This window comes from Rhinatrema bivittatum, chromosome 5, assembly GCF_901001135.1.
Source record: "Rhinatrema bivittatum chromosome 5, aRhiBiv1.1, whole genome shotgun sequence".
In the NCBI taxonomy this organism is placed as follows: Eukaryota; Metazoa; Chordata; class Amphibia; order Gymnophiona; family Rhinatrematidae; genus Rhinatrema; species Rhinatrema bivittatum.
The window spans coordinates 348390886-348403656 of NC_042619.1; the positions used below are offsets into that span (position 1 = coordinate 348390886).

A 12771-nucleotide genomic window follows, 5' to 3' on the forward strand; every position below is an offset into this window, starting at 1 on the left:
TTCTATTCCTAAACTCTGCATACCCTGCCTACTCACTATACTTAGTTTCTCTACAGCTCTGCCATCCTGGGATCGCTGTTCCAGTATCTGAGGGACTACAGCCCAGCCAGGTGCTTCCAGCTCACTACTGCTACCTCTGGTGGTTCAATATACTGTTTAATAAAAGAACTAGTGTCTGTCTGTCTCTAAACTCTAAGCCTGACCGGTGGTTCCTCTCGGGATCTTTCCCTGGGGGCGTGGTCATCTGCCACCGGCCCAAGGATCCACCTACAACTATCCCAAACAATAACAGATTGCTAACTCCATGGATCCGGCACAACTCAATGCATTGCAGGCCATACCGGGCCTGGCCCAGCGCATTGTGGTGCAGCAACACACCTTGGAGAGACTTACTTCAGCGTTCCATCAGCTTCACACACAGAAGCTTCAAGGCACAGCTTCCAACCATGAAGGTCAGTTACAGTAGGTAACTTTAAAGACTGCTGTACCACTGGCGGCTCCAATCCGCTTTTCCGGAGAAATCCAGAAGTGCCGGGGCTTTTTAAACCAGTGCTGCATGCATTTTGCTTTATAGCCATCATTGTTTCCTACAGCTGTCTCCAAGACTACCTACATCCTTTCATACCTGGATGGTAGGGCCTTGTCTTGGGCCTTGTGGGAACGTAAGGACCCCATTTTGCAGGACATAGAAGGATTTATGGATTTGTTTAAATCCATTTTCGAAGACCCTGCTCGAACTTCTGTAGCTGATTCTGCTTTGGTTGAATTGAAGCAAGGCAACAGATCTTTGGCTGAATTTGTCATAGAGTTCAAAACTCTTGCAGTGGAATTCTGCTGGGACCCCAAATGCCTCAAAACTCTCTCTTATAGAGGCCTGGATACCCGTTTAAAGGACAGGTATCAGTGTCTCCGCCTTTACGGGCGCCTATCTTTACAGACGCCCATCTATCTGGCGTCCGTAGAGGCGTCCGTGTCTCCGCCTTTACGGGCGCCTATCTTTACGGACGCCTATCTCTACGGCGTCCGTAAAGGCGTCCATGACCGGAGCCTCAGAGAGGCCCAGAGATGGATGGATGGTACAGTTAAACCGAAACATATCACATACCTCCTCCGGTCTTGCTGCTGGGTTCACCGGTCGGATGGGTTCTCCTTGCTACTGGCCCCCCCTGTTCACCTCTCCAATCTGCCGAGCATTTCCAGCGTTTCTCATTCAAGCATTTCTCATTTTGCTTCTCAACCGAATGAAAAATAGCGCCAGAGCAATAATATACATGTTGTACATGGCGCTGTCTGGTACGAAGCTGACCGAACACCACACTAACGCCAGGGTAAGGGTACGCGGTAAATTTGCAGGTTAAAGACGCAGCAAAATAACTGGTTAAAAAGGCGATAATCTGGGTGCACGTGACTGTATCGGAGGGAATAGCTAATCCGATCATTAACATATATACATGCGGCGGGCGGAAAGGGATATGCGTCCATTTCAGTAAGCGGTAAGGACGCGTAAAACCGGATACTGAATCGCGGGTTAGACATACGTGTCCAAATGTGCGTCCAAAGCGGGTTAAAAACAGGGTAAACCGCGGCCGCGCTTTACTGTTTCGGCCCGTATGTTGGAGGGGTTGCGGGAAAGAAAAGGGGAACTTGTATACATATATAGTGGCATTGTCCTGTAGTGAGTGAATTCTGGAAACAGATCACACAAAAGATATCTGATATACTGGATGCCCCTGTGCATGTTGTATCTTTGCTAGGTCTACTGGGATGATAGTCTGTGGCACTAATACCTCTAAAGTATTGAAAGCTGATTGCCCAATTATTACTGGCTGCTAGATTCACTATTGCGGAGTTTTGTAACAAGTGCAAAATGTCATTGACATTGAGCGTCTGAGATTTGATCTGAAGGGCAAGGCCTGCAAATATAAGAACATTTGGGACATATATCATCAGTATTATAATTATCCACTGCCTATATCTGTTTAAAGAGAGCTGATGGGGAAGCGAAGGAACATTGTTTGGACCAATGTGTAGCTTTTGTGCTTGACATTGTGAAAGTAAAATTTGATGTATACCTATGCTTATAATGTTAACTGGCATATATGTCAGTCTTTTTAGTTCATTGTTTGCCAAAAAGTAACATAGAAAAAAAAAAAAAAAAAGCTGCTGATGCAGTCATTGCCCCACAACTTAGCCAGAAAGCCAATGACACTAGGTGTTGCCCCACCTCCAATTTGGAGACGCCGGAATGCCTAAGGTGAACTAAATACTCAGTCACTGTTCTTTCCATAATTTGCTTTGGATAGGAGTTGCTTTGCGAGTGACCAAAATTTCGGAATGAAGTTCATACCTTCAAATAAACTCTGCATGTACTCTCCTCCAGTGCTGGTCTCAACATGGAGGCAACTCCGGGCATCCCAATTCCCAGTTCCAAGGTGGGATCCGTGATGGCAGTGCTTCCGCCTCTGGCACTAGGAACCTGAAATGAAGCCACTGAAAACACAAAAGTGCATCTGTCAGCAGTGCCATTCTCAGTCCTAGGTGTACATTCTTAGCCTTAAAGACCAGGCAGAGCAATATTAGCTCCCACAAAAGCCTTAGGATTCATAGTGTCCCTATCGTGTAAAGTTCTTTAAAACTCCTCCTACATAGTCATTCCCATTTTTATCCATCTGTGTAAAGCTGCTGATGCTGTGATGTTTATCAGACCTCTATGACAACCATCGCACAACCACATTATTCAATACTGGCATTTAAAACTAATCGGAGAAAGTTCTTTTTCACGCAACGCACAATTAAACTGGAATTTGTTGGCAGGGGATGTGGTTCGTGCAGCTGAGTTTAAAAAAGGATTGGATAAGTTCTTGGAGTAGAAGTCCATTACTTGCTATTAATTAAGTTGACTTAGAAAATAGCCACTATTACTAGCATCAATAGCATGGGATAGTTTTTGGGTACTTGCCAGGTTCTTATGGCCTGGATTGGCCACTGTTGGAAACAGGATGCTGGGCTTGATGGACCCATAGTCTGACCCAGTATGGCTTGTTCTTTTGTTCTTTAAAGCATAAAAGCAACATGAAGAGCTCTCCCTACTGAAACTGACACTAAAACACTAACAAAACTGAAATAATTTGGTTAAGAAAAGAAAATACATCTCCAAAACTATCCATACTAAACATAGAAATAGCCAATATATCAACTGCTGATGACGTACATGATCTCGGAATCCAAATTGATGAAAACTTCAACATGAAAAAGCATATTTCGAAGATAATCAAATCTGGTTACGCCAAACTCAGAATGCTTCACTGTCTAAAACCTTTGCTAACCTTCCAGGACTTCCATACAGTGTGTTACAAACTCTAATTTTTTCTACTCGACTACTGCAATTCATTATTTTTAGGTCTTAATGCAAACTTAATTAAACCTCTTCTCCAGAATGCTTCGGCCAGAATCATCACCAAACTAGAAAATGTGATCATATCATTTTCTCCCAGATAGATCTTCATTGGCTTCCAGTAACCTTCCGAATCCAATATAAAGTTGTATCAGTTATCTTCAATATTATCAACAATATTGACTCTTCTCCTGGAATTTCAATACAACCCTACAATCCAAGAAGAGACCTAAGATCCCAAAACAAAGGCATTCTTTCAATACCTTCCAACAATATTGCTCATCTTACCCATATAAGAGATTGTTTTCTATTGCTGGTCCCAAACTTTGGAATTCCCTACTTAGTTCTCTAAGACTAACAACTGGAAAAAAAAATTCAAACAAGATCTAAAAACATGGCTATTCAAAAAACCCTATGAACTCACCTGAATCTATTCATTTATACTTAGTATAAAGACTGATCTCACACTTAATTTTCTTTGTTTTATGTACTTTTAAACTTATATTTAAATAATTCCTTGGAACTATTTTCCATTGTTGCAGTAATTAATAACTATCTGTTTTCTTACTTATACTTTTATATTAACGTGGTTTGAAATTTATTATCTTTCTACATTGGAATTCAATGCTACATTTGTAAACCGTTGTGATCTACTTTTGGAAGACTGTATATAAAAGACATAAAAAAATAGATATTAGGAGATTTTGTAATTAAAAATTGGAGGATTTAACCATTACATGGCCAAAATGTGTGAAATATGTAATATTTTATGACCAATAAGCGTTTGTAATAAAATTATGAAAGAGAAGCTGTAGAGCCAAGAAACAGATAAGATAATATTTTGGCTTCATGGCCAACTCAGAACTGGAGTTGTAAAGATCAGTGGCATAGCCACTGGTGGACCTGAGTAGGCCAGGCTCATCCAATCAGCGTTGCCTGGCAGCCCAAGAAGAGACACCGTGTCATAGGGCCACAGGAGACATGTCGGGCGAGAGGAGGAAGAGATCCATGAGGCTGCTGGTGGACCCCATCTCACTGGCAGCTGAGAAGAAGAGGTAGCCTTGAAACTGCCGAGAAAAGACGTAGGACCGGGAGGCCGGCAGTCAAAGAAAATAAAAACCTCACCAGAAGATGCCCATTCTCCTGGTACTCCATATTTACCAGCCCTGCGCATTCAAAACCAGTGCAGCCAGTAAGTGTTCTATCTTGATCTCTTGCATTGCAAGATCAGCATAGAGGAGTTCCAGCCATGCAAGTTTTGAATACCACAGGCAAGCACACGAGGACCAGCAGCAGAACAGGCTCCTCCTTTTGCTACTGATGGAGAACCTGCCTGTGTTTTGTGTTTGTCTGTGTGTATATGTGAATGATAACCTGCCTGAGTGTATGTGAATGGTAGCCTGCTTGGGGATGGTAGGGTATGAATATGAATGGTAGCCTGCCTGGATGTGTGTGTGTGTGTGTGTGTGTGTGTGTGTGTGAATGGTAGCCTGCTTGGGGATGGTAGGGTATGAATATGAATGGTAGCCTGCCTGGATGTGTGTGTGTGTGTGTGTGTGTGTGAATGGTAGCCTGCTTAAGGGTGTGTTTGTGTGTATCTTTGTGAGAATGGTAACCTGTGGTTATGTATGTGTATGAATAGGAACCTGGCTGAAGGGGTTGAGGGGTTCATGAATGAAAGCCTGCCTGGTGGGCTCAGGGGTATGAATGGGAAACTGCCTAGGGGGGTGTGTGTGTGTGTGTGAATGGGAGTCTGCTTGGGGGAGATGTTTTTGAGAGTCTACCTAAGGAGGAGTTGTGTGAGAGAGAGAGTATGTGGGAGTGGGAGCCTGCCTGTGCACGAGAACATATGGGAGCCTATGTGCTTGTGTGAAAATGGTAGCTTACAATATGAAAGAGAGCCTGTGTGCATACTTGTGTGTGGAAGTGGGAGCAGGAGCCTGCATGTGAAAGTGAGAGCAGGTGTGTTGTGTTCATGGGAATGGGAGCATGTGTATAAGAACATGAGAGAAAGCCTGTGTATGTGGGGAGGGGTGGGGTAGGAGCCTGTGTGAAAGAGCATGTAAGAATGAGAGCCTATATATGTGTGTGAGAACCTGTGAGTACGAGAGAGAGCATGGATCTTGTGTGAGAGAAAACGTGTGTGTGTGTGTGTGTGTGAAAGAACATATGTGAGGAAGGAAAGAAGACAGAATAAAAGAGACCCTGAAAAAGGAATAAGGAAAAGACAGAGAAGGGGGAAAAGAGAGACTGGGATCAACTGACTAGAAAAATAAGATCAGAAAACAAAGGTAAAAAATAATTATTTTGCCTTTCAGGAATTGGAATATGCCATCTTTGGAAATGCGCATTTCTTATCTATTTGTATTTGCTTTTTCTTCAGTGTTCCAGTGTTCACAGAGTCTAGTTTCTCAGGCTTTCCATTTCAGTATTTTGGCTAGCATCTAGTTTCTCTGTAGGTATGTGTAGCAGTCTCTTTTGATCTGTTTGCCCATTAGGTAGTGTATTAGTGTTACTGGGCCTGGTGTAATGTTTGCCTTGCTGCCTTTTCATAGATAAGGTTGCTACTGTTTGAGTCCTGAGAGTTACTGCTATTATGGTCTAGTTTTTATTTACTTATTTTTTTGCAGAGCTTGTGTTAGTTCACAAAGGGGTCAATTTTGAAAGGCATGTGCGGGCGTCCGTGTGCGCATGGTTCCCATCACGCGCACACGGATGCGGTTATTTTATAACATGTGCATGTTATAAAATCTGATTCTTCATGCACATACGTACTGGATTTTAATATCCACACGCGCATGTGCGGGCGGGTGACTAGTCGTGCACGTAGGAGGAGGGATTTTAGAAAAATACAAGCAACGGCACATTCCCAGTTCCCTCCCAAGGAGCAGTCTGGGAGGGAACTTCCCTACTCTATCCTTCTGCCCTCCCCAACCCCTAAACCTACCCTAGCTATCCTCAATTTTTTTGATTTTATACTTACTGCTCCTCTGGAGCAGAAGTAAACTCCACGTGCCGGCCAGCTTCTGGCGTGCGCTGCTGTCCTGGCCCGCTGCCCACTTCCGCCCCCCCCCCCCCCCCCCCCCCCCCCCGGCCTGCCCCTTTCTTCAGGCCCAGCACGTCTGCATATATCAGGAGTTAAGTACGTGTCTGGGCACTTTCTAAAATGTGCTCAGCGCACGCAGGGCCTGGCCATGTGCGTAACTCCCAGTTTGTGCACGCATGGGACTTTTAAAATCAACTTGAACATGTTTGGCAGTAAAGGGAATTTGTTTTGCTGTCACTAAGTTCACACCAGAATTTGATTTTTTTTATTTTTTTTTTTTGCATGTCCTAGTTCTGTTCTGTACCTGTTGGACATGTTTTTATGATGATTGTTATGATTATTGCTGTTTTATTGTAATTTTTTGCATTTTTGGAAAGAGGATTCATAAGACTATATTGATATTTGTTTTATTAAGTGATTGGATCTGATGTTTCTGAAGTGTTCTTTGTTTACTTTTTACATGATTGTATATTTATAAATTACAATAATATAAAATTAATAAAGATGTTGGTAAGTGCTTGAAGTAATAGAATTAAAATATTTTAAAAAGTCAATCAAGCATGATGCCTGTTGCAAGCTACTCAGAAATCCTTTGTAGGATGCATACTAAGGCATTATTTATCAATAAGAGTACAACTGTCTACTGCCCACTCATATTAACCTTGGGCCCTCCCCGCAAAAAAAAAAAAAATTCTAGCTACGCAACTGGTCAAGATCTTGCTGAATTGTGAAATCTTTATTTGCAAAACACAGCCTGCATCATTCCTTTAGCTCAGTACAACAAGTTGAGGATATGGACTTGGACCTGATTTTCAAAAGCATTTATATTCTTGAACCTGCATTTTGTATGTATAAATGCATTTTACCCATGTAAGTGGTCTTTTGAAAATGACTACAAGTATATACCATTGAATTATCAATAGATTTTACCCACATTAAGCAGTATTTATGATTTGATTTATTATTTCAAAATCATTTATATTCCATATAATCTAAAACATTCAAACATGGGTTACAATAAAACATTCATAAAATAATTACAAAAAATACAATTCAATACAATACCTAACACAAACACAGAATTTGCATCAAGAACCATCACGGCTGTCTCTACACTTCTAAATAATTCTCTGCAAAAACTCTACGAAACAACTCTGCTTTCAGTAGTTTTCTAAATTTCAGATACTCTTTCACCCCTGATTGCCACTGCAACCTATTCCACATATCTGGCACAGCAATGGAAAACGCTCTGTTCCTTGTTTTATGCATCTTATATTCCGATGCTGATAGAATTGCCAGAAACCGCTGACTAGAGGACCACAATTCTCAACTGGGAACATAATGCACAATCTTATTTTTTAAATTATGTGAATCATCATAGACTACTCTATGCATTGTAGCTAACAACTTGAACTATACTCTAGCACTAATTGGCAGCCAGTGAAGTCTTTTCAAAAAAGGCTTGACTGAAGTCCCCCTCGGTAAGTTGAAAATAACCCGGACTGCTGCATTCTGCATCATCTGCCAAACCCTTAGGGGAAGATTTTAAAAGGTGCACACATTTTATAAAATCAGTGGGCCACGCACACTGGATTTTATGCACCAAGTTGCAAATGCAACCCCAAATTTTTTATTTTACCTTTTGCTCCTCTTCAGGAGCAGTAGCAACTTGCATGCACCGCAGCCAGCCCCACCCCACCCCCCCAGACCACCCCTTTCTCTGGGTCCAGCACTTCTGCACGTAACAGTGGTTATGCGCATGGCTGGGCCCCTTTGAAAATGTGTGCAATGTGCATAAGGCCCACCTACGTGCATAACCCCTGTTTTTTACGCGTGTGGCCATTTTAAAATTAAGCCGTTAATAATTTGTCTGGCAAGCCACATGTATTCAATATACATTCCCACCAGTGCACTTAATGTGGGTAAATGGATTTTGAAAATTTCTATAGTATGTAACTCCTTTGAAAATTCACCTGTTTGTGTGTGTTAGCGTAACTCCTTTAAAAATTCACTTGGTTTTGTTTTTTTCCAGCCTAAAAGTGGAGAGGTGACTCCAAGTTGTCCATTGCTTTGTGAACTGCTGTATGAGTCCGAATTTGATAGCCAGCTCTGGATTATCTTTGACCAGAACAAAAGACAAATGGGGTCAGGTGATGCTTATCCACACCAGGTACAAACATATGTGTAAAACAAGCTAAATTTGCTTTACATGCATAAGGTGCTATGAAGAACCTTCTTTTTAGATCTTTTCTTTACTTCCATTTTAGGTATGTGTATTTATTTATTTATAATTTTTATATACCGATGTTCCTGTATAATATACATATCACACCGGTTTATTTAAGATGCTCCTTTAACAAGCAGGTACAGTGTGCCATGTGAATGGATCATGTGATTCAATCTCATGCTGATGAAAAGAATATATTCCAGAGTTTGCTTTTCTTTTAGCCTGCAGTTTCTTTTTTTCCTTTCAATTCAATCAGAACCTGATGCCATGAATCTTCATTCATAACTACCTGGGAATTTTTGCTCCCATTGTATAGCCCTTCCCAACTTATGCTTAGTACAATCATTGCAATAACAATCCTGGACTCGGGGTCCATCCTCCAGGGCTCCTTCTAGAACCCTGAAATCATAGGCACTGAATATGGCCACCTCACATCACCCTTAACCAATGACCATGACTTCCTCCTTCCCTGGGAAGACACGAGCCAGGGATAAAACTAGAGACCTTCCACAAGGCAGTGCACAGCACACCTGAGCCATCAGGCCAGCCTTTGTCAGAGACAAGCAGGGTGGCAGTTTCAGACACACGAGATGATAAGGAACCTGGCTCGGAAATTTGATTTCAAAGTTTCTAGAAACTTGAGCATGCCACATGTTCATGTGTATCTTTTTCACATAGCTCACAGGTCATGATTCTTTGTCTCTCTTGCTTTTGGTGAACCCTCAGCTTCCTGAAAAGGTAGGATTCGTCTTTTGTGGGGCCCCAAGATCTGTTTCGCCCCTGTAGTCAGCTAGGTAGGTTTTGTCACTGTTTTATAAATTTTCGGTTTTTTGAAAGCCACATGGTACACCAGCATCAATCAGTGCATTGAGGCAGCATTAGTTGCAGTTTTGTCATTGGGTCATTTGATTTTGCAATACTTATTATTCATTTGATGCCTTTACCAAAGAAGAAGGCCAGCGGTTTCAATAAGTAACCCCTGTGCAAGAGGTTCATGTATCTCATAGAACTCCATGATAGATATGTTCTTTGCCTGGAGGCTGACCATGACATGTGGGGGGTGTCCTCTTTGTAGGACTATGAAACCTAGAAGACATACATCCCAATTTGACCTCATGGAAAAGCACTGTGGGATGCTTAAGTCTGGCCCATTGATATTGGTATTGGAGGCATTAACATCGAAGGACCTGGAAACTGCATCAACATCAGGAAGGCATTGGATCCCCTTGACATCAAGTGCCAGGAAGGATCAGGGAAATGGACCTTGGTCTGTCCTTTCCCACCCAGAGAGCGGAAGGGTTCAGCCTCTTTAGTTCTGGCATCAAGGAGCTGAGATGATGGGCATTGGGTAAAGTCCAAGGAGCATTAGCATTGGTCTCTGTCAATGCATGATGCCAGGAGTAGAGAAATTTGTTTGGTAAGCATGATTCCCTTGAGACATTCCCATGGTGAGGAGAGTTCATCCTCAGTATAGTTCTTGAGAATCGCATCAGTCTCCAAGGGACCAGATGACAGGCATTAATATAGCTCTGGTATTCTAGAAAGACATGGCTCCACTTCCTACCTCCCAGGCCGTGTTGGCATTAGCAATCTGTGACGAGGAACTGAATAGGAAACTCCAGGAGACCTTCCAAAGCAGGTAGTGAACTAGGACCCCAGCACTGTTCCCTGTTGGTGGAAGCAGCAAGAACAACAACACTGGCCCTGTGGGCCACATAGAAATGAAACTTAACAGCAACTCTTCTTTGTCCTGGGAGCAGGTAGGATATGGGGAGCAGTAGTAGACAGCAGCAACCCTTCTTAATCCCTGCAAGCCTTACAAAAAGAGAAACTATGCTGTTCTTCAGCCTAGCTTACACATAGGAAGGAGATGACACTTTGTGCTTAATGTCCTGTGCAATTGCATAAGTCTTACACTTTAAAAGCCTACCTGACAGTAAGTTCTAATATATATTTTAGTATATTTAATAATAGTAGCATAGTAAAGGACAGTAGACAAAGACTAAAAAGGCCCATCACAAATAATATACAAATCTACCCAAAGTAGATCAAATTCCTACATGAAACCCAATCCCCTTTCCTGTTGTGTTTCCTTCAGGGTTGCATCTGCCACTCTTTTCAAGGTAACCTATGCCTTCCAGGAAGCACCATCTAGCAATATTGCTGTTGCCTTTGACTGCAACTGTCACTCAGTGAAGTCTGTCCAGTATTTCATTACTATTTTCTTCCACTAGGTATTATCTTTGTTTATCCCATTTTATCACTGTCCTTGTGATCACCAGCTCCTCCGAAAGGGCATACCAGGCATCCACCACCCTCTCTGTGAAAAAATACTTTCTGACATTTGTTCTTGAATATATCCCCTTGGAGCTTCAAATTGTGATCTACAGCTTCCTTTTCATTAAAAAAAAAACAAAACTTGGGCCGCTGAAATTACCTTTCTTGCTGCCTTGGTAAGCCTTGCTTGAATTCTCATTTCCTGCTCAAACTCCTGGCCTGCCGGTCAGTGGGAGGAGTCTGGTTGCCATAAAAGAACTGCGACCATGGTGTGAGGTTGCCGCTAAAATTACCTTTCTTTCTGCCTTGGTAAGCCTTGCTTGAATTCTCATTTCCTGCTCAAAATCCTGGCCTGGTGGTCAGTGGTTGCCATAAAAGAACTGCGACCGCGGCGCGACGCTGCCGCCGGTGCGACGCCTAAGCCGCGTGCGCCGAAGGGGCGTGCAGCTTTGCCCGGCTTAGCACGGAGAAGCACGGAGAAGCCATAGAGTATTAAAAAATTAACTGATCAAGTAAGAGGTTTATTTCTTAATTATTGAGTCAGCGGCCGAGAGACTTTGCAGGTAAAAATATTGTTGATTGTCGACTGAGATATCCTCTTCCTTTTGGTAATTGTTTCATATATTCCCCAATGCCGCATACCAAACGGAAGGCTCGAGTTAGTTAGCCTCTACACATATTACAGATATGATTCAGCCACGGATTGAGGAATGTTTCAGTAGAGCTTCGCCTTTAGTTCCGGGTGCGGCCGCTGGGGAAACCGCTTAGGAGCAGGAGCTGAACCAAAGGCCATTAGAGACATCATTGAGCCCCGGGGCCCCAGAGAGACCTTTGCCACCATCTGGTAGAATGGATGCACTTCCTGTACCCCTGGAAAACTCCCAGGATGGGGGCTCCAGGGAGCCAGGAAGTGTAGGGGTCGTAAAGGAAGATGGGAAGGCTACTGTAGTGTTAAGAGAGAGGGAAATCCAGGTAATAACTCCCAAGTTGTTAACACCTTTTACATCAAAGAATTTTTCTCTAGAAAAAATAGGTAATATGATAATAGGGATGCAAAAATCAATAAATAATTTAACAAAAATAATACAAGATGTTTTACAGCAGAATATGGACAAAAAATAGAGATATTAGAATCATCAGTAAGAAAGGTTGAAGAGAAGTTAGGAGAAAATGAAAAAGTTCAAATAAATTTGATTAGATCAGAAAAGATGTGTGTGGATAGACTTGAATCCTTGGAAAACCAAGTTAGAAATCAAAATTTGAGAATTTTAAATTTCCCAAGGATTCGTTTGATTACCCCGTTGGATTTGTTCCATAGTTATCTAATGAATATTCTGAAATACTCGGAATCGGCTATACCAGCTATATCTAGAATATATTATGCCCCACAGAAAACAGGGGAAGAGAAGAAACAATCTTCAGAGGAAGAACCAGATGTAAATTTAAATCTAACAGATATTTTAGAGAAATCCTTCGAGGTAAATGTAACATCTAGGGCTACTTTGATTGTCCATTTTGCATTTTTGATGGAAAGGGATTCGGTATTGAAATTATTTTTTAGAAATCAAAAACAGAATTTCTATGGCCAAACCATTAAAATCTTCCCAGATATAGCCCGCTCCACGCAATTACGAAGGAGGAAATATTTTTCTATGAGAACAGAAGTGGCGGATAGAGGGGCAAAGTTTATGCTTAGATATCCCTGTCGATGTTTTATTATCCATCAGAACTCTTAGATATATCTTCAATTCTCCGGAACAACTAAGAGCATACCTGGACTCCCACTCTTAATGGACTCTATAGTAATTGGGTTAAATTAGTAGTTAG

The 12771-nt window shown here is 42.0% G+C and overlaps 1 protein-coding gene across 5 annotated transcripts in view; it reads left to right on the forward strand.

The window, feature by feature from the left end:
* Window positions 1-12771, forward strand: part of TPP2 (tripeptidyl peptidase 2) — a 315654-nt gene that overhangs the window by 195821 nt on the left and 107062 nt on the right. For all 5 annotated transcript variants that reach the window (XR_003857142.1, XR_003857143.1, XM_029604520.1 and 2 more), the window contains exon 21: window positions 8473-8610. Coding sequence is in view for 3 of the 5 variants with exons in the window: in XM_029604520.1 (XP_029460380.1) it covers window positions 8473-8610 (138 nt within the window). In the remaining 2 variants the exon portion in view is untranslated. The remainder of the gene's footprint in view (window positions 1-8472; window positions 8611-12771) is intronic.